The sequence below is a fragment of the Misgurnus anguillicaudatus genome, chromosome 8, assembly GCF_027580225.2.
Source record: "Misgurnus anguillicaudatus chromosome 8, ASM2758022v2, whole genome shotgun sequence".
In the NCBI taxonomy this organism is placed as follows: Eukaryota; Metazoa; Chordata; class Actinopteri; order Cypriniformes; family Cobitidae; genus Misgurnus; species Misgurnus anguillicaudatus.
In genome coordinates this window covers 10,399,814-10,427,601 of record NC_073344.2, presented here as the reverse complement: position 1 = coordinate 10,427,601, position 27,788 = coordinate 10,399,814, and the positions used below count along the sequence as shown (strand labels likewise).

Genomic DNA, 27,788 nt, shown 5'->3' with positions numbered 1-27,788 from the left:
CTCCTGTCTCAGCGGAAACTGAGGAAATGATGCACGACCATTCAAAAACATGAATGGGGTTCTAAAGCTTAATGCAAATAGGTGAAGTGTCCCTTTAAGTGCACACATTGATAATAGATAGGTATATATTGATTTGTCTAAGTTGAGAACACAATGAAATAAAAATCTTCTTTAAAAATCTAATACATTTCATACAAAAATAAGTAGATTTAAATGAAATGTTATTACAATATCACAGAATGTTTAAAAATACAAACATTTTATAAACATTTGTACAACAAAGCCAATTGTCAAAGCCCAAAACAGTTCTACTGTTTATAAAGCACCCCAGGGTAATACTTCAATAAGCTGGTTGATCAAAGGCCAACACTGGATGTTTGCAAATTCTAGGGAAAGGGTGACTACTTTGAAGTTACTAAAAGAAAATATACATTTGAGTTCCCAATTGTTACATTTGTGTTTTCCGTAGTTTTGATGAGTTTATACTAAATGATATGAGTTTATACTAAACAGCCTTTATTGACAAAAACAGCTTCTCGGGTGTCCTAACGGTAATTTAATTTCTCCGACTAAATAGATATGGATCTAAACACTGTGCAGTGATGTCTCAGCTGCTTTGCTTTGCCAGGTCTCAAGTGTTTTTTTCTGGTGTTGATCCTCTCCAGAGCTCTCTCTGCTTCCATTGTAATTGCAAGGAGGAACTCGATTGGCTCTTGAGTTGTTGGCTTTGGGCCAGCGGGCTTCCTCCATATAATAGAGGGGTGCAGGAAGACAACCTCTAGAAGAGAGAGGAAGAAACATCTCATGTGAATTGCAAACTCTGAAAAACTATACTGAACTGCTAAGAACATGTGTAAGGGATTAGCTGCCCTACCCCAGACATGTCTGGAAAGGTAAGCAGTGTGGAAGATGGCATCATGGATACTTGTTACATTATATTAATGTTTGTCAGTCAATTATTTTATACTTTTGCATGGCTTCTTTACAATTTAGTGCTTGCATGTGCTAGTTGTGTATACATTAGAGTATATTTGCAAATTTTGCTACTGTATGTATTTTACAGTATGAGGTTTATCTCTAATCTATGACAGATCATTGATCATTGCATGTGTAAAACAGAAACGTTTTTTATTTTGGACATTGCAGAGTTTTGCTTCCTTGCCAACCCAAAGAGAAAGTTGATAACAAAAATAAATAAACAGATGGTTGTATAACTATGGTAATTTTACAATAGCATTTTCTTTCTGTTATTCTATTGTCCACTTAGATTATACTTATTTCCCAGTAGAGGCTGAATGACATTTTTCCCAAGTCTTTTCTTGAATACCTTAAATAAATTAAAGGTCTTCCAATAGACAAGCTATGTTTCCTTCGCTTTCATAATACGATTGGGAGTTGAATTGCTGTAAGTGCATTTTAAGGACATATATTTAGGCCATTGCTTGGGTTTTGTGATGTTGGCTGATTCACAACAGAAACATATGTTCATCACTGTTATGGCCATGATTTTGATTTAGATGCAGTTGACTTGCCCAAGACCTTAAGAATTCCTGAGAAGTCTGTAGTAGTCTACATAGTAAGTTTTTTTTCGGATGGTCTTACGTCATTGAACCCGCAGTCATCTGTTGGGAATTTGCATTTTTGTCCCAAAACTTAACATATGTTGTTAGATTTGTTCTTAGATCGGACTTTGGTTACTTTGGCTACGGGAGGCGAAAATGTTCCTGCATTGTCCCATATGCCAGACTGTAATAGAGTTATGATCATAACAAAGCTGGTCAATGAAGAATACATGTTTCCTTAGTTTAAATTAAGACAAAATGAAATAAACCAAATGGTTGTTCAATCCAGTGAAGGTTATATATGTGGTTATGTCCCAATTGCTTATTTATGATGCAAATTCATGGCCATCTGAATCTTGTTTTCTTCAGGGCTAAGGAGATCAAGACTAAATTGGGAACTCTGCTTCAGAAGCCAGAGAATTCCATCGACCTTATCATCCCCTACCAAGAAAAGCCTGAGAAGAAACCAGAGAAGCTTCAAAAGTGAGTTCCTCTTGGCTTCCTTCAATTTCCTCTGGCTCTCTTTTTAATTTTTTTTCTCTCTCCATCTTTCTCACTGATGACTGCAGATCTGCACGTGTCTTGTCTCATATCCAAGACTGAAGAGATGCTTGAATACTTATGTTTAATATGTTTTAAAAATGCATATTTTTTATAAACCTTTATACTTTTAAAAATAAAGGTGATAGAAAATGGTCTTCACAGCGATGCCATAGAAGAACTTTTTTAGTTCCGCAAAGAACCATTCAGCCAAAGGTTCCTAATTAAACCACTTTATTTATTACCTTTAAAAGTGTAAAGACCCTTTCTCCAATACAAAGATCTTTTTGTGAAACATTCTTCAAAATTTTTAATAGAATTCAACATGATCTCACAATATTTTTTCCGGTTTTAATCGATCTCCGAATTTTTCCGTGACCGTACCACAGACTTTTTCTCGATGTCATTGTCATGGTTTGGTTACTCAACTACACTCTTAGAAATGTTTTATATATCTTTGTGCGTTAAGCTTTTAACACATTATGGGCCCTATTTTAACGATCTGAACGCAAGTGCGAAGCGCAAAGCGCAAGTGACTTTGTGGGCGGATCTTGGGCGCTGTTGCTATTTTCCCGGCGGGAGAAATAACTCTTGCGGCAGGCGCAAATCAATAAGGGGTAGGTCTGAAGTAGGTTCATTATTCATAGGTGTGGTTTGGGCGTAACGTCAAATATAGGGCTGGGTTTCGATTCAAATTTCAAGAATGGATTCGATTCCGATTCTCAAGATCTTGAATCGATTATCATTGTTCGATTCGATACGATCTGATTCGATCTTCGAGATTTAGATGGTAAATTTTTGATTTAGAAATGGTGCCAGATAGGGGTGGGCAGAATGACCAAACATCTATTCCACAGAATGAGTCATTTTATTTCACGGTAACAGTATATTTCATGGTATACATGTTTTTCAGTTTATATTGTTTTTGGATTATAAAAATGTGCAGTTATTTGCCACTCACTATAGCTTTTAACTGCTCACCACAGTTTTAAAATATGGACAATTTCAAGTAAATAATGTTAAAGTGAAAATGCCCAGAGGATAACAACAGATTAAGTCTTGATAGACAGAATCTTGTTTTTAATTGAGTTATTAATTTTATAGACTATTGAAGCTATAGTATGCATTGTATTTTGTATTTATGCATACATTACATAAAAAATAGGCAGTATGTAAAATGAACAGGTATAAAAATATGGACAAACATACAGACAGGATAAATACCTGTATATGAGAGACGGAGCTCTAGATATAGATATTAATACGGGTGCTATGATGTGATGAAGTCTGTTTTAAGGTCTTGACGCTCTTTACTTTCTATTACATATTAACATTTGCGTCTCTTTCTCGTCTTTCTGATCAAAGATGTTTGTTCTATAAGGGAATTAGGCGTAAAACTACATCGCTTCAGCAGCGCACCTGTCACTGATATAAACGCGAGTTCTGTCTTAGCTTGCTTAAAGTTCAGAAAACTTTACAACTATAAGCATTATGTGCAAGAAGAACTCTTTATTTGGCGACGCGTTAGCGTGCGACTCAAGAAACCTCTGCCCGTCAGAGACCGGATGCATGAGCACAGAGTGGGAGAGAGAGAGAGAGATTGGCTGCCAGACCCGCGGTGGATTCACTGGCGCTTATTATAAAAATAACACAAATAACTCGTTCATTTGTTATGAGTTGATTATTTTACATATAGATCGCAGCTTTGAGCGTTGAGTTTTCAAAACAACCGCTCCTTCCACCTCGCGCGCATGCGTGAATTCAATGACGCGGCAAGTTTAAGTTATTACTTATTAAATCGATCCTCTGAGTTACGGATTGATCTTTAGAAATTAACATGAAAATCGATTCAGAATCGGTGAATCGATTTTTTCAACACAGCCCTAGTCAAATAAACCAATCAGAACGTCATCTAACATTCCCTTTAAACGCAAGTGCGCAAGTTTCATGGCGGGTTGCTGTTATTATGACGGATTTATCAGGCGCACACCAGGAGCGGTTCACAGCCGAGGAGACCGACGTTCTTGTAAGAGCAGTCAAAGACAGAGAAGTTGTTTTGTATGGGGATGGGAGAAACCCGCCCAAATCAGCGTCGGTTAAACAGGCGTGAGAGGAAATAGCCACAATTGTCTCATCAGCTGGCATCCCCAGGACGTTGCGCCGCAAGTGCTAAAATGATGTCAGGAGACGGGGGAATCCCAAGCTTGCCAGCATAAAGCGGGCACGCCGTGTAACGGGAGGTGGATGTGCCTCTACACACGACCTGGCGCCAGCAGAGGACATCGCTGCGTCCACCCTCACCGCTGAAAGCCAAGAAACGCAAGCAGTCCAACCCCAAAATACACTTACAAATCAAGTTCACATACATTAAGGTTTCTTATGAAAACATTTTAATTATTATTTACATAAAATAAACGTAATACAGCCACACAACAAACTTTAGACTAGTTTTTTCCTGGTCAGTGGCGCAATTGTTTTTTGAAACTGCAAAATAGCATCAGGGATGGTTTGCGCGGGAACACGCCTCCTTTTTTGCACTGAACCGCCCAGGGAGCGCAAGTTCATTCCCTAGTTTGCCGACGTGCGTCTGTGGAGGGAAAACCCCGCTCTGCGCCGGTGCAAAATACGAATGATACACGCGTCACAGACAAAGTCAATTGCGCTGGGTGCAAGATAGGGCCCTATGTGTCATTTTGTGTTAAAAGTAACACAAAATGTGTTGTTTCAATAATAACAATGACATGGAAAAGAAAGTCTGTGGTACGGCCACGAAAAAATCCGGAGATCCGTGACAATGACATGGAAAATTGAGCAAAATATACAGACAAAATTTGTTCTTCGACAGCATTGTGTAGCTTCTTTGTTTTATGTTTTATGAGTGTACTTTTTATTGTTTGCAAATCCAGTTTACGTGTATTGTACAGGTTGATTTGCAATAAAGTGAGACACTGCCTAATAAGGTCTAGTGTTTTGTAGGTCCCCAAAAAATACATAAATACATAAATATTGTGGTTATGGCGCCATTTGGAAGGTCTGACTGCTTAGTGTTAAGCGCATGTGGTCCATACTATTATGCGCACCATCATCAAGGCACCCTTTATAACACGTCCAGTTAAAGCACAAGGATTCATAACATTAAATCAGCTTTAAGCCTTTTGCTATAATTTTAGCGATTAGCTGCTCTCACCTCTTTTTAGTCAAGTTGATTTAATGTTTAAATATGAGATGATAACGCATTGAACTTACGGAATTAAATTAATGCTGCTGTTGGATAATGTTTGAGTGTTGCTTCCATTGCAAATGTGCGTGTAGTTGTGAAGTTACTGCTTGCGCCACTTGCAACAAAAGGACCAGCTCGAAATCAGTATGTCGTGAGACTGACCAGCCGGTTATCGGTCCGGCTGATCATGCGTAAAATCAGCCAATTCCGGTCTTTGGCCGATCAATCGGTGCATCTGTACCTATTATCTTATAGTTATCTTATTCACATATATCAATAATGTAAGAATCTTCATGTATCTACTCCTTATCTACACTTATAATATTGAGTTGAATTAATCAATATTCAGTTCATTAATTCAAATGCAATAATTCAGTTCAACTCTATAGTTTTAGAGGTCATAAGACACTCGCCAAGTGCTTTTTGTGAGTAAAAATAGCTTTGGCAAGTGAATAAAACTTACCAGCTGGCCATACAGTATGACCATTAACTTTTGAGGAATCACAACATTCATGGTTTAAATATAACTGTAAGAACAAAAGTCTGACCTTTGCTCATGCATGATTCAAAAAACATTACCTCACAAAAAATGTTATCATCAGAAGCTTATAAGCAATATGCCGATGCATGTGGCAACACATTAGCCCGTCATGTGTGTGCTTCGTAATTTCAAAATATGTGTTCTGCGCGTCAAGTTATCCTATATGCATCACGTGTCTTGTCAAAATAAGTGCCTGCTGCAGACGCGTCTAAAGGGTTAATGATAAAAGAGACTCTTGCGTTGGCCAGATACTCGCATAATCTAATGCATAATCATAGTTTACTGTTAAGGGAGTGTCTTGCGTGTATTTTGTATTATGTATGGAAAAAATAGCAAATTAATCAATTGACGTACATACAGTTAACCTATTGCCAGGTTTGGAAAAAAGCTTACTTTGGATCCTGTGCATACTGAAAAAGCTAAATATATTGGAGAAGAAGTGAAATGATGGATGGAAATTGAGAAAGGTCATCTTATCATGCAATAGAACGTGCAAATGGATTGTGTGTATAATAAAAGTTGTGTCCAAATTGACTATAAAAATATTTGCAGACCACTTCAGCTCACTTTATCTTACGTAATGTCTTATGCAAGAGTCTTTTATGGGAATCAGAGCACTCTTGTTAAAGATAAGGGTCCATTCGATGGATAAGACACAGCAGACTTTAAATCAGATATAAAGTTAAGTTGTGAAACCTTTGTAAGAACTAGAATTAGCTGAAAAAGTGATTTAGAAATTAACCGTTTATCCAAAGCAACTTACAGTGCATTACAAGGAATACATTTGTTATCAATATGACATTTTGTTATATATCATGTGTGATTTTTGTGTCAAGTGTTGTTTAAGTGTTAAAAACACTATCCAGTGCAAGCTTGTGACTGAAAGGGACACTTTTTTGAAAATGCTCTATTTCCAGCTCCCCTAGAGTTAAACATTTGATTTTTAAAGTTTTGGAATCTATTCAGCTGATCTCCGGGTCTGGCGGTATCACTTTTAGCATAGCTTAGCATAATCCATTGAATCTGATTAGACCATTAGCATCGCGCTCCAAAATAACCAAAGAGTTTGGATATTTTTCCTATTTAAAACTTGACTCTTCTCTAGTTACATCGGGTACTAAGACCGACGGAAAATTAAAAGTTGTGATTTTCAGAAAGATACTAAGAGGACTATTTTCGGCTGCTGTGTAATATTATTGCTCTTTGGTTATATTGAAACTCTTTAGTTATTTTTTAGCGTGATGCTAATGGTCCAATCAGATTCAACGGACCATGCTAAGCCATTCTAAAAGTAGTACCGCCAGACCCGGAGATCAGCTGAATGTATTTCAAAACGGCAAAAATCAAACGTTTAACTCTAGGGGAGCTGGAAAATGAGCACACATTCAAAACAAGTGGAATGTCCCTTTAAGAGTACATTTCTGAATGATGCTAAAATCCCAAACTGAACCAAAATCTGAGATCACCAAACTCAAAATAGGTCCTAATCAACAGCAAAGATTTTTCATGGAAACAACGTGTTGGCTCTGGTGCATCGGAAAAGAAAGCTAATTGGAGAACCCTGTTTGTTTTGATCAGACCCGCACCTGAAGAAGCGGCTCAGTGGCGCGAGTCCCTCGATAAGGTCCTCTCCAACAGCTGTGAGTATATGATGTTAATCTTAATGGCCATTTGGTTGCATTTTGCGTCTTGAATGTTCTTTCAGGCATGACCGCTGATTGGAAGGCTCCGTTGATCGGCCGGGTCTGTAAAAACAAATTTAATACTTTGTTTATATCTGCTGGCTGGGAATCTCATAGAAATCTGTGAAAGTGCACTGTTGCACTTGATTTGGTATGTGTAAACTGCTTGTGCTTTAGCGGGCAGACTAACCTTCAGATGATGCATATCTGACAGAATGTTTCTAACAGTAGTTTAGATCCATAAAAAGAAGTGGATTCCTCGTACTAAGCCCTAAAATAAACTGTGTGTTCTAATGTGGGGACACACGCAAAAAGCTTTGTTATTGAAGACCTCTCACACTGTAGATACAATAGTTTTCATACCAAGACAGTAATATTTACTCAGATGTTCCCCAAACCTAACACTCATTGGTAGATTTAAAGAAAAAACACTGTTTAAATGATTTAGTAGTTTTTATTTCAAATAACAAGACACCGTTTTCTCCTAATTTGGTTTTCAATGTTTTCATGATGTTTCACTCTGTTTGTAAAGTCAGAAGAAAATGTTAACCCTCACAACTACAGTAAAAGCCAGATCTGTACACATAAATACACCCCAGATACAAATCACAAAATATTTTTTTTCAATTCCTAATAAAAATATAATAATAAAACATTTGTAGTAGTATTATAATTGGTTATTATAATTGGCTTTGGAACTAACAAATGTTTATTTGCTTATCATTGCAAGATTTAATCAACTTATTTATTAATACATATCATTGCTGGTTCTTCCCAAATACAGTACAGTATATGAAAAAGCCAAACGCTATCTTATGGCACTTTGTACATATTTTACAAGGTGGGTAATCGATTTACCACATTCGTACATTTTTGTACAATTTGCATTTGCCCCTGTGACGTTGTGGCTGGGGTTTCATTATTGTTTTTATGATAATTGTATTCACTATACGACTTAGCCAACTCAGAAAATATGTATGAATTCTTGTGATCAGGCAGAAAAAAACAAATTGGTTTAAAAGATGCTTTTTCTACACTATCAGATAAAATGGTCCCTAGCTGTCACTGGGCAACCCTGTATATCACGAAATTATGTACTTATAGTCACGTAAATTTGTGAGTCTTTTCCGTGACACTGACGCGTTTTTCCGCCTTTTTGCGTCAACATGTCACGTATTTCTGTTTACGTGTAACTTTCACGTATTTGTTACTTAACTGTTCTGTCCTATTTTCAAAACATTGATGCTTCAGTTTAGGGTTAGATTTGGTGTTTGTGTTAGGATGTCATTTTAAGTATTGGTTTATGCCTTTTTTTCATGATTTATTTTATGATATATTTTTATATTTTATGATTTTTAAACCATTGTCGCCTGGTATTAGGGTTAGAGTTTGGGTAAGGATGTAATTTTATGTAAATCTAACCCTAAACCGAAACAACGATGGTAAGAAAATAGGACAAAACAGTTGAGTGTTACGTGACAATGACACGTAAACAGAAATATGTGACATTTTCACGCAAAAAGGCAGAAAAATTTGTCAGCGTCCTGGAAAAGACTAAAAAATTTACGTGACTATACGTACGTAATTTCGTGATACTGGGTTGCATTGGGCCAGTACACTTTCAAAAAGTACACATTTACACCTAAAGAGTTCATTGTTAGTATTGGTACCAAAATGAATACATATATAATGAACCTAAATGGTACATATTAGGACCTTTTGGAAATGGTACTGTCCCAGTTATAGATTGAGACAATCTTTTGACATTTTGTCTAACAATGTACACAGAAAACCCTTATTAAAATGAATAAAGAAAAATACATTATTTGTTCAATTATTTGTTTTTGAGCTAGAGTGATATGCTTAATTAAAGTAATGATTGTGTCTTTTATTTTTTCATTTTAGAGGGGAAAGAGTCTGGACAGATAAGCCATGAGTAGGCCTTAGTTTAATTAGGAAATATAACTAGTTTTAACAAACATTACTTGTGTGCATTTTGAAGCAAAACAAAGATGATGTATTTTAATATATATCCGTGCAAGTTGTTTTCAGTTTGGACAGCTCTTAAATTTATTTTAGTCTTGGACTTGTCTAATCCCTGTCTGGGAAACCGCCCCACTGGGAATTGTTTAGATGATTACTTAATTTTAAAGTGCCAGTCAGGTCCAATTTCTAAGCTTCCTAATATGGTTAAGGAGTCCCCAACAACAAGTTTAAATGCATGCAAGGTAAAAAAAACACTCAAAATATAAATTTAATATTACCCCATTTCTCCGAGTTCCCTGCATGAATCATGCAAAGCCGTTCAAGGATTCAGTCTGCCTTTACCACCTTTCGGGAACCTACTTTGCTCTGATTGGTCAACTGATACAGTCTCCACACAGTCCAATGTAATAGTGCAACATGCATTGACCTAGTACTAACATGACTTAATGACAAGACATTAGTGACATCAATACACATCATTCATCATATATCCAAGTAATAAAACGACGAATGACACTAACATTTTTACACTCGTGTAGGCTAAGCAAGTATGTAAGCTAACTGAGCCATAGCAAAACAGTAACTGCAACATGTGTTAGCCAGCTGCTAGCACAACTTTCTGTCAAGACATTAACAGTTTGAAAACCGACACCAATACACATCATTCGTCAATAATACAAGCAATAAAAACGATGACAGGCACATTTTTACACTCATGTAAGCAAGTATGTAAGCTAACCGGGCCACAGCTAAACAGCAAACAGACGTTCAACAGCAACATGTGATGCTAGCGCAACTTACTGATAAGACATTAGAGTAAACTAGACATTCAGAACACTCGGGGGGAAATAAACATAATAACGTAACAATCATACTTACAGGTTGTGGTTATGAGACGCATGTTGTTCCAAATAAAGTAGAGGTACTGAGCCATCTTTCAAAGACAACTGTTTAGCAAATTCCACCTTGAAAAAGTAATTTTAACCATTGATTCTTTACCCTTTGGTAGTAAAAACAACACAAACTTGTCCCTACAGCTCAAAAAATATTGTCTTCTCGACATGATGTTAACACACTAGCGGAAGTGTCTGCAGGCAAGTCAGGGTTTCCGTTTCCCGCGGTCAAGACTGTAGGCGGAGATTTGAAAAGATAATATCACTCGAAAACGGACTTCAGAGTCGAGCAAATAACTTTATTTATCGTGCACTTTTTGGTTCAATTACTTTGCACATTGTTTACATCGATGGACAGCTACATGACACATTGCAATACAGGTAATTTTTGATTTTGGATCTGTCTGCCACTTTAAAAGGACACTCCACTTTTTTGGAAAATAGGCTCATTTTCCAGGTGATATTACGCCACGCCCGAAAATAGTCCTCTTGGTTACTTTCAGAAGCAGGGGACTATTTTCGAGCACTGCGTAATATCATATCATTACACCTGCTGCAGCCATGTTACGGCAGCAAAGTCCTTGATTATTACGCCGGAATGAGATTATAGTTCCTAGCCATATCTGCCTAGAAAATCACAACTTTTAATTTTCTGTTGGTCTTAGTATACGATGTAACTACAGAAGAGTCAAGTTTTAAATAGGAAAATTTTCAAAACTCTTACGTTCTTTTTTAGCGCGATGCTAATGGTCTAATCAGATTCAATGGATTATGCTAAGCTATGCTAAAAGTGGTAGCGCCAGACCCAGAGATGGGCTGAATGGATTTCAAAACTGTAAAAATCAAATGTTTAAGTCTAGGGGAGCTGGAAAATGAGCCTATTTTCACAAAAAGTTCAAATACTCCAATGTATTTGTGTATATACACACAAACCCACAATGATTCAGTTCTTCAGTTTAAATAAAGCACCTCTCTGTTGCTTTAATGCTAAAACATCACCTGTATAACTGAGTGGTTTTAAGTCACTTAATTGCGGGTTTTATTTGGAATACACTCTAAAAATGCTGGCTCATTTTTAACACAGTGTTGGGTCAAAAAGGTTAAATTATATTTATATAATTTTTTTGACCCAACACTGGGTTGAAAATAACCCATATTCAATAGTCAATAATTACAAAAATTGATCCTTGTAATGCACAGAGCTAAATCAGGTGCCACTTGAATGTTTGATCCTGCATTGTAAGCTGCATTGTGGACTACAATGTGGAAGGATTACATTAAGGATTGCGTGCCCTAGGCATGCACAACATTAATGTTTGGATAAGGAGCTGGTGGGGCAGGGGTCTACAGCGGAAGCTTGTCGTCTGCACACTAGTTCAAACACAAAGCTGTACACGCAGCCTCTCTAATGGCTTTTCCGCCCTTTTTTTATTCCTTAGATGGCCTGGCCACCTTCAAGAGCTTCCTGAGATCCGAGTTCAGCGATGAAAATATTGAGTTCTGGGAGGCTTGTGAGGATTTCAAAAAGACCAAGAGTCCTCTGAAAATGGCCGCCAAAGCTAAGAAGATTTATGAGGACTTCATTCAGACCGGTGGGCCTAAAGAGGTTTGTTTGCTTTTTAAAAGATGTTGAAGTGGTAATCGTACTCAAGTTCCCCGAAACACAGTGAAGAATAGCATTTCAGACGCAGTCCTCACTCAAACCTCCCACTCATGAACTGTGAATATATACTTAATAACGTTTGTTTAGATCTTTGTATAAACGCTGAGGTCCACAGTTTTCCCCTCTAAAGCTCCCCAAGGAGCTGTAAACAGACTTACTGTAACAGTAATGGAATAACTATGAGTTTTAAGGGAAATGAACTTTGATTCAAACACAATGACCATCAAAACATAGTGAAAGGTTATCAGAGAGTTCACATAAATAAAATCATGACATTATTTTGGAGCATTTCTTCACAAATTTGTCACGAATGTGAAACTTAGTTTTCAAGTGGGTTTTTACTGGATTATCTTGGAGATTGTCACAGTTCTTAGGGAGCGGTTACACCAAAGTATTTAAACGTGGCTGAAAACGTCAGGCGAACGCAGACTGCGGGTGTTTGCCAGCGTTTTTCAGCTTAGTATCTTTAGCCACATAGAGTTACAACATGCTAATAAACACATTTAGAAAAGTTTTTGTCCAAACACCTTGTAAAAGTGGGTTTTGTATTATAGGTGCCCTTTAATGTTACTTTAACTCTTTAAATGAAGTTAAAGGGACACTTCACTTTTTTTGAAAATATGCTCATTTTCCAGCTCCCCTAGAGTTAAAAATTCGATTTCTACCGTTTTGGAATCCATTCAGCTGATCTCCGGGTCTGGTGGTACCACTTTTAGCATAGCTTAGCATAATCCATTGAATCTGTTTAGACCATTTAGCAAATCAAAAAATGAAACAAACGCACTCCGTCCGAGGTGCAAGTCAAAAAGAATATATCCAAATATATAGCAAAAAAATTGACTGCACGCTCACTTGCAAAATAATTTTAAAAACAATTATTTTGCAAGTGAGCGTGCAGTCAATTTTTTTGCTATATATTTAGACCATTTAGTATCACACTCAAAAATAACCAAAGAGTTTTTTCCTATTTAAAACTTGACTCTTCTGTAGTTACATTGTGTACTAAGACCGACTGAAAATAAAAAGTTTTGATTTTCTAGGCCGATATGGTTAGGAACTATACCCTCATTCCTGCGTAATAATCAAGGACTCTGCTGCCGTAACATGGCTGCAGGAGGCGCAATGAAATTACGCAGCAGCCGAAAATAGTTCCTTTAGTAACCTTAGTAACTTTCAATAGCAGGGGACTATAGAGGGTATGCACAAGACGTTACCTTCGGCGAAACTGACTGTGGTTACGCCCACTGAGTGGCAAAAGACAGCATTTGAGTACAGTGTGAAATCAGCGGAAACACTGGAAAAACGTGTCTAAATGGGAAAAAGCTGTTGTGCGATAGACTGCACTTACAGATTAACAAGAATTCAGAGCTATCATTTTACAGACTGCCAAAAAAACACAGAAAGGAGAAGTAAATTGATCGTTCATGCCAACGTCCACAGACCACAGGTGGGTTGACAAGTTACTGTACGGGTCAAGCAGAGGTTTTACTTTAAAAGTATTTTTCAAGTATTTGTATTTTATCCGTGTTTTTCTTTGGAAAACATGCATTCCAAAGCATATTATCATAATTTTTACTCTATTACATTTCATAAATTCATAAGTTTTTGTTTTACATTTAATACTTAAGTACATTTACATACTTTTACTCAAGTAAAAGTACACAATTTTAATGTAATAAAGTATTAAATACATTTTAATATGCAATATAAAAGAATACACAGTATGATTCTATGCTTTAGAATGTAGTAAAGTATTTTTTTCCCAATGCAACACCCTAATAAAGCACAGATGCTTGGAAAATGTAACTAATGCAACTAAGTATTGTCCACCTCTGCTATCAAGTCCAACTAAATTCAATTTAAGCTGATAATAGTAGTCAGTTTTACTGGCATTTTCGCAGCAGCCACTATGAAAACCAGCCATTTTGTTGAACGTTTGCCACTCAACAGGGCGAGTTCCCGCTTGGTCACATGGAAAAATGACGTCAATGCAAACCCTCTATTTCCGGGAAAGGTTTTAAATAGGAAAAATATAGAAACTCTTTGGTTATTTTTGAGCGCGACGCTCATGGTCTAATCAGATTCAATGGATTATGCTAAGCTATGCTAAAAGGGCTAACGTTCCAAACTGGTAAAAATCAAATGTTTAACTCAAGGGGAGGTGGAAAATTTGTGTATTTTTAAAAAAGTGGAGTGTCCCTTTAAGCAATTTCAACTTTTTGAGCGCGATGCTCATGGTCTAATCAGATTCAATGGATTATGCTAAGCTATGCTAAAAGGGCTAACGTTCCAAACTGGTAAAAATCAAATGTTTAACTCAAGGGGAGGTGGAAAATGTGTGTATTTTTAAAAAAGTGGAGTGTCCCTTTAAGCAATTTCCACTTTTTGAGCGCGATGCTCATGGTCTAATCAGATTCAATGGATTATGCTAAGCTATGCTAAAAGTGCTAACGTTCCAAACTGGTAAAAATCAAATGTTTAACTCAAGGGGAGGTGGAAAATGTGGGTATTTTTTAAAAAAGTGGAGTGTCCCTTTAAGCAATTTCAACTTTTTTTATTTAAGCTATAGCAACTCATCACTAGATAAAATTTGAAATAGTAGCGCCATGTTTTATAGAGAAACCAAACATTGGTCAAGCAACTGTTTAAACAGTTTGACGTATTGCATTTTAACTTAGTAATAAATACACAAACAGTTAAAACAGTTTGGCGTTAATGCATGTTAACTTAGTAATAAATACACATAGGAGCAATGCAGTGCGATGACCTCAACACACAAACCTCAATCATGAATGATGACAATAAAAAAACATCATTCATTAAGATCAGACTATGTTTTTACAGTTAAAAAATAAAGAATGTTTGGAAATCTACACTGGAATTTTGTACTGACGCATTAAAGACATTTTTGCTTTTGAAGCAACACAGAAGAGAGAGAGAGAGAGAGAAGAGAGAGAGAGAGAGAGACATTTGTTTAATTGGCTTTATCACTCTTCTTCATGCATGTTGAAGCAGCAGGTATTCTGAAAGATTGACTTCTCCACAGACCACCTACAGCTCTCAGACACTGCCGAAATGTGTTACTTATTAAACTTGGTGTCCAATTTGTATCCCCAGAAAACTTAGAATGTGTGTAGGAAAGGTAAAAGTCAATTTGTGCCCTTTCAAAGACAGAAAGAAAAGATGAATGACATGTCATTTCTAATATCATTTTCAGGTGAACATCGACCATTTCACCAAAGACGTGACTCTGAGAAACCTGGTTGATCTTACACCTGCTACCTTTGATCTGGCTCAGAGCCGAATCTACAGCCTGATGGAGAAAGACTCCTTTGGTCGGTTCCTGAGATCTGAACAGTATCAAGAACTCATCAAGTAAACCGATTTACCAGCTGCAGGGAGACACAAAGAGAAGACCAAACATTAATTCTTTAATACGTTATTTAAGACAAATGGCAATTATCTGAACTTCAGTTAGCATTACTATAAGTATTTATTTGATCGAATTGGAAACTAATGCTAAGTGTTGCATTAGTCTCCCTGCAGCTGACTTTGAAAAGATGTTAACATAAATTGCTAGTGCTCTGAATGTCAAAGCGAATTTAATAAAAGAAACGTATGATCCGGGATTAAGAGACAATACATGTCACTCCTCGTAAAAATGATTTGTGTGATTTGTCATTAGCAAAAATAATAATAATAAGGACATAAAATTGTGTATAAATGTCCTATCGTGTGTAGTCCTACTCCACTGATCCCTATAGACTAAATAAAACTTTAAGACTATACCCCACTTTTATGTATTTTCTGGAAAGTGCAGAAGTGCCTTGAATACTTTTGATGACGATGTTCCAGTTTGTATAACCAAACAAGTGCCATATTTATCTCAAATGGAGGGAAGGGGCTGAGGAATGGGAAAGGAAAAGTGTGGGTTTTTTCTTGGAAATGTCTGTGTTAATATTAAAACGCCCAAATGGTAAACAGAAAGATAAACAGCTTGAGAAATAACCCACTAAGTATAGAAAGCTTAACGATATGTCAATGTGACATGTTGGAATACTGCAGTGTCTGGGAACTTGTTGTTTGGTTACCGCTATTGAAAGTTGCTAAGATGGGAAGATCAAGTGGGGGGAAATCTCTTTAAAGCACTGGGCAAATATTCAGTTTCTTTTTATTCTAAAGACAATGTTTATTCCCATGCCTGTTTTTAAAAGCAGTTATATTACATAATGGAAATCCAACACGTATTTTCGCCATTTTACCAGCCTGATCTCATGAGAAATCGTACATATTTTAAGAGTTGGCTTATTTGTATCAATTCATACGAAGTTAATCGTGCAAAATCGCACGATTCTCATGAAATAACAACAACAACGAAACCAGGAACAGGGGTCAAGGCAAATCGTACCAAAACTTACAAATGTGGTCGGATGAATTAATACGAATTATCCAACTTGTAAAATATGTACGAATTCTCGTGAGATAGCGTTGGAATATCATAATAATATATACACCTCATAAGTGATATTAACTATTATAGTCTAAACAAAAAATCATACTTGTTATTGAATGTCTTATTGCAGTTAACATTTGAGGAGTTCAGATGCAAAACCCTCTAAGTGCATCTGACATGTTATCTTGTAAATGAGCATTTTTTGTTTAGGTTCAGAAATTTTACTTTAATGGCAGATACAAAGGTTATTACTCAATAATTAAATTGAATTGAATATTACTCAATAATTGAAATGTCACAAATGTCATTATTTCACTGTCAAATTTTACTGCAGAACCCTCTAAGCGCAAGCAAGGTTTTTTTTGCAAAACGTCCACTTTAAAAATAAATAAAGACATAGTAAATAATTGCAAAATCACTAAAGATGCAACTAAAATAATTTTTAAATGCATGAATGTCAATATTTAAAAAAAAACTGAACCACACATTAGAGGGCGCTGTAATCTATGTCACTGCCATGCTGCGTCCCAATTCGCCTATGCGCTAATAGTATGTGTTGGAAAGTACCTACTTTTAAGTGCAGAACGAAAGAGTATACAGTTTGGGACATACTAACCCGAAACGGAAGTGAAAACTGGACGACTCTGTGATCCTTAGCATTCAGGCGTTTTTTCATTCATTGTTTGTCACGAATCATGTAATGTTTACTCAGTAGTTTAATTTATTGATTCAGTGACGCATCATTTATTTAATTTGTTAGTTCTGGGTAGCGCAACTAAAAGATTTGGGTAATATCAGGCATTTGAGACTCCATGGATCTACACTTCAAATTTTCACCTTAAACAGACCATCCAGGATACTCATTTTAACATAATATGATTTTGGACATACTTATTCTAATTATAAATACTATTTAGGATGATAGTATGCAGATTGGGACGCAGGGCCACATTTGGGTTGTATTCAGGTTCAAGTAGGCTACTCACAAGGGACACACGTATGAATCTGATCCATGGATGTTTTGCGCAATTTATCTGTTGTGCACTTAGAGGACTTTGCTAAAAATCATTGCAGATTCTGCCAACAAAGTGGTATTTCTGAATAGCCTGAGGCCGGGATTAAATGGATTTGAAGTGAAAGTATTTGATCAACGTATAATACGTGCCTAGAGAATTCAGTTATTATCGCTATCTCATTTTTGACAAGGGTGGCGTTTAGCGGCTTTTGCATCTGAGCTCCTCATTTACTATTTTGCCTTAGGCATGTGCAGCTATTACAGTAGATTGCATTCATAAGTTAACATATGCCATAACAAACTATAAATATTTACGTCACGAGTGTGGTTTATCAGTATAACATTGCATGTTTTGATGATATCAGATTTTAAAAGTATGTTTCACCAGACACAAACAGCATTGCATGTTTATTTACAGTTATATTATAATGTGTATGTGACTAAACATAAGTGAGCAGTTGTAGGTGCCTCCCGATGTCCTTACTGATGGCCCACAAACCGAATTTTCGTAGTTCACTGCAGGACAGGATTAGACTAATACGGCGATCAATGATTGGACATCACTAACATAACCAATAGAACTGTCAAAAAAAAAACGATTTGTACGTTTTTTGATAAATCCATATGAATAAGAACCAGAGTGGATGTTTTTGTTTTGGTCATCATTTACTTTTAACCATAAAATTAAAGTTGATACTGTATGTAAAAGTTTTGGAAAATGTCAAAATTGTCAGTAAGGACTGACAGGGTACCTTGCTTCTACAAGAAATCTGCATAAGACTACAGTACACTATATGCATGTATGTTTGTAGTTGATCATATAAACTCCATAATCACATTAAAGTTCTGAAAATTAATTTATTTTCTATATGCACTGTACATATCAACTGTTTACAACTATTTTTTATTTATTCAAGAATGCTTGGTTGATTATTTGATCCCCTGGTTAAAAAGTAAGAAGAGCATGTCCTTATTTATATAAAAAAGAGAAAATTGTGCGCCGTGAATTTGTCAATTTCTTTGCCAATAACTTGAACAAAAAAGAGCATTAAGTTTTCTTTAACATGATCAAAGTTATAAATCATGATGGGATTGTTCACACATTGATGACATTCTGACAAGCATGGCATTTATATTACTGGGTCAATATTTGAATCTTTAAAATGCTAAAGCACTCAACCAGATTCATTCACAGAGGAGCTCAGTGTGGGGAATTAAAGATTAAATATATGAGAGAGAGAGAGAGAGAGAGAGAGAGAGAGAGAGAGAGAGAGATGAAGCAGATGATGGGCAATGGGACATTTCCAAAATAAACAAGTGTCGGAGGCAAAGATGTTCACATTCATTACCAGTCTCCCTTCCTAGAAATACACGTTGTACCCGTCAGTGTGGGTCAGGATCTATGTGCATCAACAGAGCTGTAAAGACATTCTTGCAACTGCGATCATGCCACACGTAGCTCCTAAATGCCAACCAAAAGAGCATCTGCATTCTGCTTTGGTGATGCTGAGCTGACCTGCTGTCTGAACAAAGTCATGCGTCACTTAATTTGTTTTGTTTGGAGTGCTTTAGGAATGGTAAAAAAACTAATTTGATTTAAGTAGGAATGAAAACATCCAGTTAATCTCTGATTAAAAAAATATAATAATGGATAATTAAAAGATAAATTACGGCTTTAGGGTTAAACTGATGTGATAAAAAATGTCAAGAAATAATTATTATTTAAATTCAAGTGTATAAAACAAAAAAAAGATTAAATAAAGGAAAATATTTAAATATGTCTGATTCATTCACAAATTTTTCCTTTACTGTAAAATAAAGCAATAAGCCCCAAGAAGCAGTGGGTTACCAGTGCATTTTATAACGGCTAAGGGGCGTTGTTAGGCACGACGCGAAGCGGAGTGCCTAAAACCCCCTTAGGGCGCAGTCACACCAAAAGCGCTTTAAACGCTTGCAAACGCAAGGCGCGACGCACTGCCTTTTTTAAAAAAAGAGCAGTGCGGCGCGGCTTTTCATGTTGCTAAGCAACCACCGAGTCAGCTGTCTTGTCAATCAAATATTGAAGCGTAAGCGCTCTTTTGCTGTTAACTGTCATATTAGCAGAAACTTTAAAAAGAGGACGCTTGCTCTGACCTTGTTTGAGGGTGAGAGATGCATAAACACGCAGGAGAGAGTGAGCGAGTGGAGTCCGGTTCTTCAAAGCAACTGTAAACTTCACTGACCACAACGTAAGGCCCGCCTCTCCCCTCATTCGATTGGACAATGGAAGACGCGAATGACGCCAGGCGCTTTCTCCGCTCTCAGCGCTCCTTCAAAAACGCGTGCGCGACAGGCGGCAGAAAACCGCAAGGCGCTCGGCGCGCATAAACAGCGTGCAAACGCGCCCTGCCCATAGAATATCATTCAAAAAAGGCGCCTGCAACTGCCATAAACGCTTTTGGTGTGACTGAGCCCTTAGCCGCCATAAAATGCACTGGCAACCCACCGCTTCGCGGGGCCCACTGCGTTTATAAAACGGTTGCTTCAAATTATGTATAGCAGGATTTCATATAATAAAACACAGCAAATAAGTTGTAATTATATTAGTACAGATATTAGTCTTCCGCCAAACAAAGTAGTTCCTCAGACTCAAGTGTGTCTGCAACAGAGCGGTTCCCAAGCAAAACAGACGGAGCAAAGACACAATGAAAATATGATTCATTAAGACTGTGGTGTTTATTTTCATAAATCAACATTCATCTAATTTATACATTAACATTTATACCGTGCAACTGTTGACGTGTGGATCAAATATGCTTGGAAGCATGCTTAACACTTTCCCTGCCAGCGTTTTTTAAAAGAGTTGCCACCCAGCTTTAGTTAAACATTAATGCCTTCCAGAAAAATGTTCTTCTTTAGATATATAAACATACAATATATCAAATGAAAGAACAGACCCTCTGCTTTCAAACAACAAAATAAAAACGTTTCACCCTACCTTCAATTGTTCTTTTATCCTCTCAAATTTTGAGCAAAATGTTGGGATAATTCCATTTCTGTGAATGACTTTTGTTAGAGATCCGATTCAGATCGCTGATCAAAAAATACACTTGAGTTTTAAAGTGTTGAGTGAAAGCATCAGTGTTTATGTTGTGTAAGATCGCCACCACTGATCAGTGATCGCCACCCAGTGGATAATATACGGTACAACTACTCCTCACGGAAGCATTAACAAGAAAACTCAACAATATTTATTGACACTTATCTGGATATCGCCATTAATTGTTCAATTGTTGAGGATTATAATTAATACAATATAATATAATTAGCCCACCCAATAAATCAAAATTGACAACAAAATCCGACATTTTGACAGTTATTTTCTACAGTACACAACAACAGTGGCGCAGTGATACAAGCTATGTAATACGGTTTGAGCCGTGGGTTTACCGGTGAGTTTTATCACAGCTGAGAACGCGTTTCAACCAATCAGAATGAAGAACCAGAACTGGCCGTTTTATAAAAGTAATTTTAAGTTAATTGAACTTAAAATATTAGTTGACACAACAATTTTACATTTGATTTAACTTTATTTTTTAGTAAACAAGTTTTTTTATTGAATTTAGTTGAAGTTGAATTAAAGGGGAACTATTACAAGACTTTTTTTAAGATGTGAAATAAATCTTTGGTGTCTCCAGAGTACGTATGTGAAGTTTTAGCTCAAAATACCATATAAATAATTTATTATAGCAAGTTAAAATTGCCACTTTGTAGGTATGAGCAAAAATGTGCAGTTTTGGGTGTGTCCTTTTAAATGCAAATGAGTGAATCTCACGAAATCCAGACTTAAAAGATTTTTTCAACACATTTGTTGCACATTTAAGATTAAGGTCTGGACTTACTATAACCATTATTTTTAGAGGATTTTAAAAATATTTCCTATAGAATTATTTAAATGTTTTACGTTATCAAAAATTATCATTACCGCAACATGACATTACATTAAATATATGCAATTACAAGCTCATGTTTCGGTAATGAGAACTAAAAAGTTGTCTACTATGACAAACAAAATTTCAACTTTTATCTGGAGAGAAAAAATAAGAACTGCGCACCTGGTAGCCGTCTTGAGTGTCACAGTCAATTATATCCCTTCCAACTAATTTTTTTTTTTGAATATGTTGCAGAGGATGAGAAAATTTTTCTTGGACACATTTATATTCCTTATTATTGTCTCTACATTTACCAATGATCACCAAATACCACATGTTTCTTTACTGTAAATGTTTATAGTATAACATCAGGGACGTGCACAGACATTTTGAGGGGCAGGGGCTCAAGTGAAATAAAGGGCACCTTTCATAATTATGTATATTTTTTCATTTTTTTAAACAAAAAGTATATATAGTAACACAATTCTGACTTCCTTTTTTAAAAAATTAAATTAATTAATTTTATCTTCCTCAAACTCACGCAATTGTTTAATTTTCAAAAGATGTCTACAAAATAATCAGTCCATCATGGTCTCCTTAGTAGTCTAGGTTTACAGAGCAGCAAAAAAAGCCATTACATAATGTGCATGTTTTGAAAACATTAAATTACACATTAATTACAAATTTGTTAAAATGCTAAAAACAAAGTTGTAACTGCTGAGTTAGCGCTACATGCCAATAAATGCTATATCATATGCTAGCGTTTAGCTGATTAGTTGTTACTCAAAATGTATTTTTGTCTGATAAGGGCTCAAAATACTGTATAAGGTCTGTTTACTAATGTGAGCTTCTGGCATGAGCCTCAGAGCAGAGCTCAACATTATTATTCATGACCCTTTAAAATAGGGCAAAAATAGACCATTTAATTTAAATGACAAATTCTAGGGTTGTAAATAGACATGTAAAAACGTTTCTGGATAATGTTTGCACTTAATAAAGCAACATACCTTCTATGTAATTGTCAAAGAACAATTTAACATATTATGACAACACATCCTATGGCACCTTTAATTTTAGGTTTCATATTTATTAGGGTTACACATGTCAGAAACAACTATAGATTAGGCCTATTTTATTTGTATTTTATATTTTACTTTTTTGTGATGTCAGTGAAAATTCAGACTGGGCAAGTAAAATACTGAACAATCAGATTTCTTCCCAATCTACTCCAGCACTCCAGTATAACACATTATACTTATTTAACAGACATTACAAAAAACGCAAACAAAAAAGCTTACTACTGCAGTTAGCAATTATTTTATTGTTTGTGCTTTATTATTTTCTGAGCAGTCTGTTTAAACTACATACACTACACACTGTTACAAGTTTGCAACTCTTCAGGTTAATATAGGATTGCCATGGAAAACAATGTCCCTGAATCGTTATGTGTAACAACGTGTCCCATATTTTGTGCATAAAACTGTTAATATAAGAATGCTTTCTTACTCACACACTTACCGGTAGCTGCCTGCGTTATCATGGACATCGCGTCTCGTTCAGGCTGAGCTTTGGCGCTTAAAGCGCGAATGATGCAGCACGAATGTAGACAAGCCAATCATAAAGCGAAGTAAGTTAGAGAGGCGGGACTAAGGAAAGGTAAAGCCAATCATATTAGTGATGTGAATTTTGGAGGCGGGACTCATCTGTTAACCGTTTGTGTGCCACAAATAGCGCTATTTTTCTTGTTATAAGAGTTTAAATCTCATTTAAATGATTCCTGAATAAATTCATGTTAAATTAAATAAGCAACAAGTAAAAAACACAAGAAACAGACAGACATCAGTTGTTATATGAATAAAGATCATATATATATATATATTTTTTAAAACACCCCAGAAAAAAGTGCACTTTCTGTCCAGGAATAAAAAGGGCAGGTGCTCAAGCCCCCTTTGATGTCTATGTGTGCACGTGCCTGTATAACATGAACTGAAGCTTTTTATTTTTTAGATTTTTTTAATTATAAATATTTCCATGTCAAAGAACCCAAATCCAGTCATGGACACATTGCGGTAATGAAAATGTTTTTCTTAAATGTGGAAAAAACAACAAAATTGGTTTGTATGATGTCATTTGAAATCATGTGCAAAATAGTACATGAAGAGATGTTTGTAACTGTATGCTTCTTATTTTGATTTTAACAAAATGTTTCATGACACCTCAATAGTCTAATTTTACCCAACTAATTTTGATTATTCGCTAATAATAACCCAAATGAGGTGATCTTTGCACTAAATGGCAGTGTCGTGGTTGAAAGGTGCAGATTAAGGGGCAGTATTATCCCCTTCTGACATCAAAGGGGGATGTGATTTTACTTACCTATTTTTTCACATGCTCGCAGAGAATGGTTCCTTAAACTAAGTTACTGGGTTGATCTTTTTCACATTTTCTAGGTTGATAGAAGCAATGGGGACCCAATTATAGCACTCAAACATTGAAAAAGAGGGATTTTCATGATATGTCCCCTTTAACTCAAAATTTTAAGGCAACCAGTTAACCAGTTAACTTACTTTTTTAAGTTGAAGCAACAAATGTTTTTTACAGTGTATGTTGTTACCTCTAAACTTGGCCTATAGACGGTTTCATTGGAAGCACGTGATACACGTCTGGATCCGAACCTTACTTCCGGTTTCGTTTTTTTAATGCTCTGACTAGTTGCTAAACTGATCTCTTGAACAAATGCCTCGTCGAAAATAACAAATGTTTTTGTTTCCTAGGTATTCTATGTGTTGTTTTTTTGCTTGTTATATAAATAAACTACGTTTAAAGAACTTTGTTGTTATTTATTCTTAGCGGAGTTTACCGGAAGCTACGTGCAGCCGCTTGTTTATCTTGTTACTGCTGAAACGGTCTATAATACATAAAAAAACTACAAATCACTTTTTTTCCATGCTCTTGATGATTTTTTGAAGTTCACCAGATACGACATTTTCACATACTGTGTGGCAACATATCATTTTCCTGGAATGGTGACTGCAAGCCAGGGCCCCATCAACTAACGTCAACTGACCTCACCAAAGCCCTAGAATAGATGGAAAGACTTCCTGGAAGCTATTAAAGCAGCAAAAAAGATGGGTCCCATAATAAATAAAATATTCAACAAGCACACACAAATGTGGTGTGAATCAAGGTCAGAATCAGAGCCAGATTGGCTTTATTGACCATGTGTGCGTGTAGACTAAAAGAATTTGTTATGGTTTAATAAGCACTCATATACATTATAAGAAAATACACAGCAGGAAAAAACCTAAAGCGTCATCCAGGTGATTTATCCAGAGTGACGTACAGAGCATTTTAAGGTGTATATCTGTGTGTTCCCTAGGAACAAGCCCGTGACCTTTTGCGCTGCCAACGCATTGCTCTACCAACTACAGGAAGTGAAGAACAATCCACTTGTTAATGATTTAGTCTATGTGTGTGCGTGTGTAGGCTGCGATACTAATGGCCTGATAATGCTTGGCCTGTTATTTGTGCACACAAATGGAAGCAAGTGTGGCTTAAACACATAACAACAAAACCAGAAACCAGACAACGACTGTTCTCAGATGGAAGGCAAGTTAATGCCTTTCTAATACTCACTTAATATGATCATTTGTGTAGCAAAAACCAGACCACTCTCTCTTTGTGGGGAAGGTGGTTTTGTGATATTTTTAACAAAGAGCTTATTCTAGGAAATCTATATAACACATTTGATTAAAGTTCAGCTCGTTATGCACAATAAATGTTGTTTCTCTCAAACATTTATTACATTGTTATTACAAAACAGAGCAATTTTCCTCAAATTAATGCATGCATTATACAAGATACAGCATGATAGATAGGTAGGTAGATATACTGTAAGAAAAATGGTCCAATGCTGTTACTAGGGCGTACCCTTTAAAGAGGTCCCAATATGTACCGTTTAGGTGCAGATATGTGTACATTTGAAGAACACAATATAACGTGTTCATGTTTCGTGTGTAAAAAAACGTGGATTTTTTTCACACAATTTACTTATCTGTATAGCGCTGTTTTCACTGTAAAAACGGGCTGTTGTCTTCCTTGTTTTATGAAGTCCCATCTTCAGAAATACGTATCAAGTTTTGCTCGTGTAGCTTGTTTAAATGTATTGTGATTCGACAGAAGCTTAGCTTGCTGTTAGCTTAGCTGGCGACTGACGTATTCCTGTGGGCGGAGTTTAGTCAAAAAACTGTTCTAGTGACGTCATTAAAGCAGGAAGTAGAGGGCTGTAGTCCAAACCGGCTGTTCGCTGTAGGCTTTGAAAGGTGAATTCTTTTAAAAAAATATATCGCCTGGCAGTGAACTTTGAGCTTTAACATTTTACAGGTATTATTTATGCTATTACAGCAACATTACACACTAACTAGGGTTTAAAAATGGGATTAGGAAGAACGTGATCTTTAGAATGTCATCTTGTTGTGTTTTTGGCTGCCAGATTAGAAGGAACAGCACTTTTGGTTCAAAACTAAAGTTTTTGGATCCCGGCAGACATTCCTTCACAGAAATCAAGAAGACAATTGTGGCTGATTGCAATACGGCGTACAGACTGGACGGAGACGATCATAAATAATGCTCGTGTTTGCAGTGCACACTTCATATCAGGTAAAATAATCTATGCATATACTGGTGTGTTGGTTTTATTTAGTACAAATCAACAAGTTTCTGTTTTATAGGTGAAAAGTCTTCAGCGCACTAGCTAGCTTTAATGTGAAACAAACATACAGCGACTGATGTGTGTGCCATCCTTTGAATGGTCTCTTAAAATAATCCACATTGCTAATCATAGTTAGCCCAGTGATAGGTTACATTAGAAAATAAGCCTTGACAAAATTCCTCAAACCACCCGAAAGTAATTCATATGTTGTCTAGGAAATATCCAAAACCTATAATAGCTGTCACGGTCCCGCAGAATCAGTGACTGTACATATTTGGACAGTTCCGAACCTTCTTCTGCATCCATGTTTAATACTTCCAGCTAAGCCCCGCCCACCCGAAGACGTTGCAATGTTTACAAACTTCTAACGGATCTATATGAACTCTATGAGCAGATGTGTATTTTATGAAAGGATACCACTCCAGGGACTATTTATAAACCATTTGTCTGACAGATAGATGGATGGATGGATAGACGGACGGACGGACGGACGGGCAGGCAGGCAGGTGGATGGACGGACAGACAGACAGACAGATGGATGGATTGATATATACTGTAGATGGATGAATAGATGGGTACTGTAGATGGATGGATGGATGGATGGATGGATGGATGGACATAGATGGATGGATGGATGGATGGATGGATGAATAGATGGATACTGTAGATAGATGGATGGACGGATGGACAGATAGACGGATAGATGGATAGATAGATAGATAGATAGATAGATAGATAGATAGATAGATAGATAGATAGATAGATAGATAGATAGATAGATAGATAGATAGATAGATAGATAGACAGACAGACAGACAGACAGACAGACAGACAGACAGACAGACATACAGGCAGACATATACTGTAGATAGATGGATGGATGGATGGATGGATGGATGAATGGATACGATGGATGGATGGATGATGGATGGATGGACCGACGCATACTGTAGATAGATGGATGGATGGATACTATAGATAGATAGATAGATAGATAGATAGATAGACAGACAGACAGACAGACAGACAGACAGACAGATATATACTGTAGATGGATGGATGGATGGATGGATGGATGGATGGATGGATGGATGGATGAATGAATGGATACGATGGATGGATGGATGGATGGATGGATGGATGGATGGATGGATGGATGGACCAACGAATACTGTAGATGGATGGATGGATGGATGGATGGATGGATGGATGGATGGATGGATGGATGGATGGATGGATGGATGGATGGACAGACAGACAGACAGACAGACAGACAGATATAAAAATAGATACTGTAGATAGATGGATGGATGGATGGATACTGTAGATAGATGGATGGATGGATGGATGGATGGATGGATGGATGGATGGATGGATGGATGCTGTAGATGGACAGACAGACAGGTAGAAAAATAGATACTGTAGATAGATAGATAGATAGATAGATAGATAGATAGATAGATAGATAGATAGATAGATAGATAGATAGATAGATAGATAGATAGATAGATAGATAGATTTGGTACCCATACCTCTTAGGTATATGAACTCTTTAGGAGTAGATGGGTACTTTTTAAAAGAGTTCCACTCCAGTGAACATTTCTTAGCCAT

General features: G+C 36.5%; 1 protein-coding gene across 1 annotated transcript; it reads left to right on the top strand.

Moving 5' to 3' along the window:
• The first annotated feature begins 733 nt into the window (after nucleotides 1-733).
• Nucleotides 734-18,439, top strand: rgs5a (regulator of G protein signaling 5a). The gene is made up of 5 exons (XM_055213138.2): nucleotides 734-893; nucleotides 1,932-2,045; nucleotides 7,442-7,503; nucleotides 11,864-12,030; nucleotides 15,305-18,439. The coding sequence occupies exons 1-5, from the start codon at nucleotides 850-852 to the stop codon at nucleotides 15,464-15,466; spliced, it is 549 nt and encodes a 182-aa protein (XP_055069113.1). The 5' UTR covers nucleotides 734-849; the 3' UTR covers nucleotides 15,467-18,439.
• Nucleotides 18,440-27,788: the final 9,349 nt, after the last annotated feature.

Bases quoted from the DNA above. Each gene is read 5' to 3' on its own strand.
- rgs5a (XM_055213138.2), top strand. From the start codon at position 850: ATGTGTAAGGGATTAGCTGCCCTACCCCAGACATGTCTGGAAAG. The intron at 2,046-7,441 runs GTGAGTTCCTCT...TGTTTTGATCAG, and splicing joins AAACCAGAGAAGCTTCAAAA to ACCCGCACCTGAAGAAGCGG. The intron at 12,031-15,304 runs GTTTGTTTGCTT...TATCATTTTCAG, and splicing joins AGACCGGTGGGCCTAAAGAG to GTGAACATCGACCATTTCAC.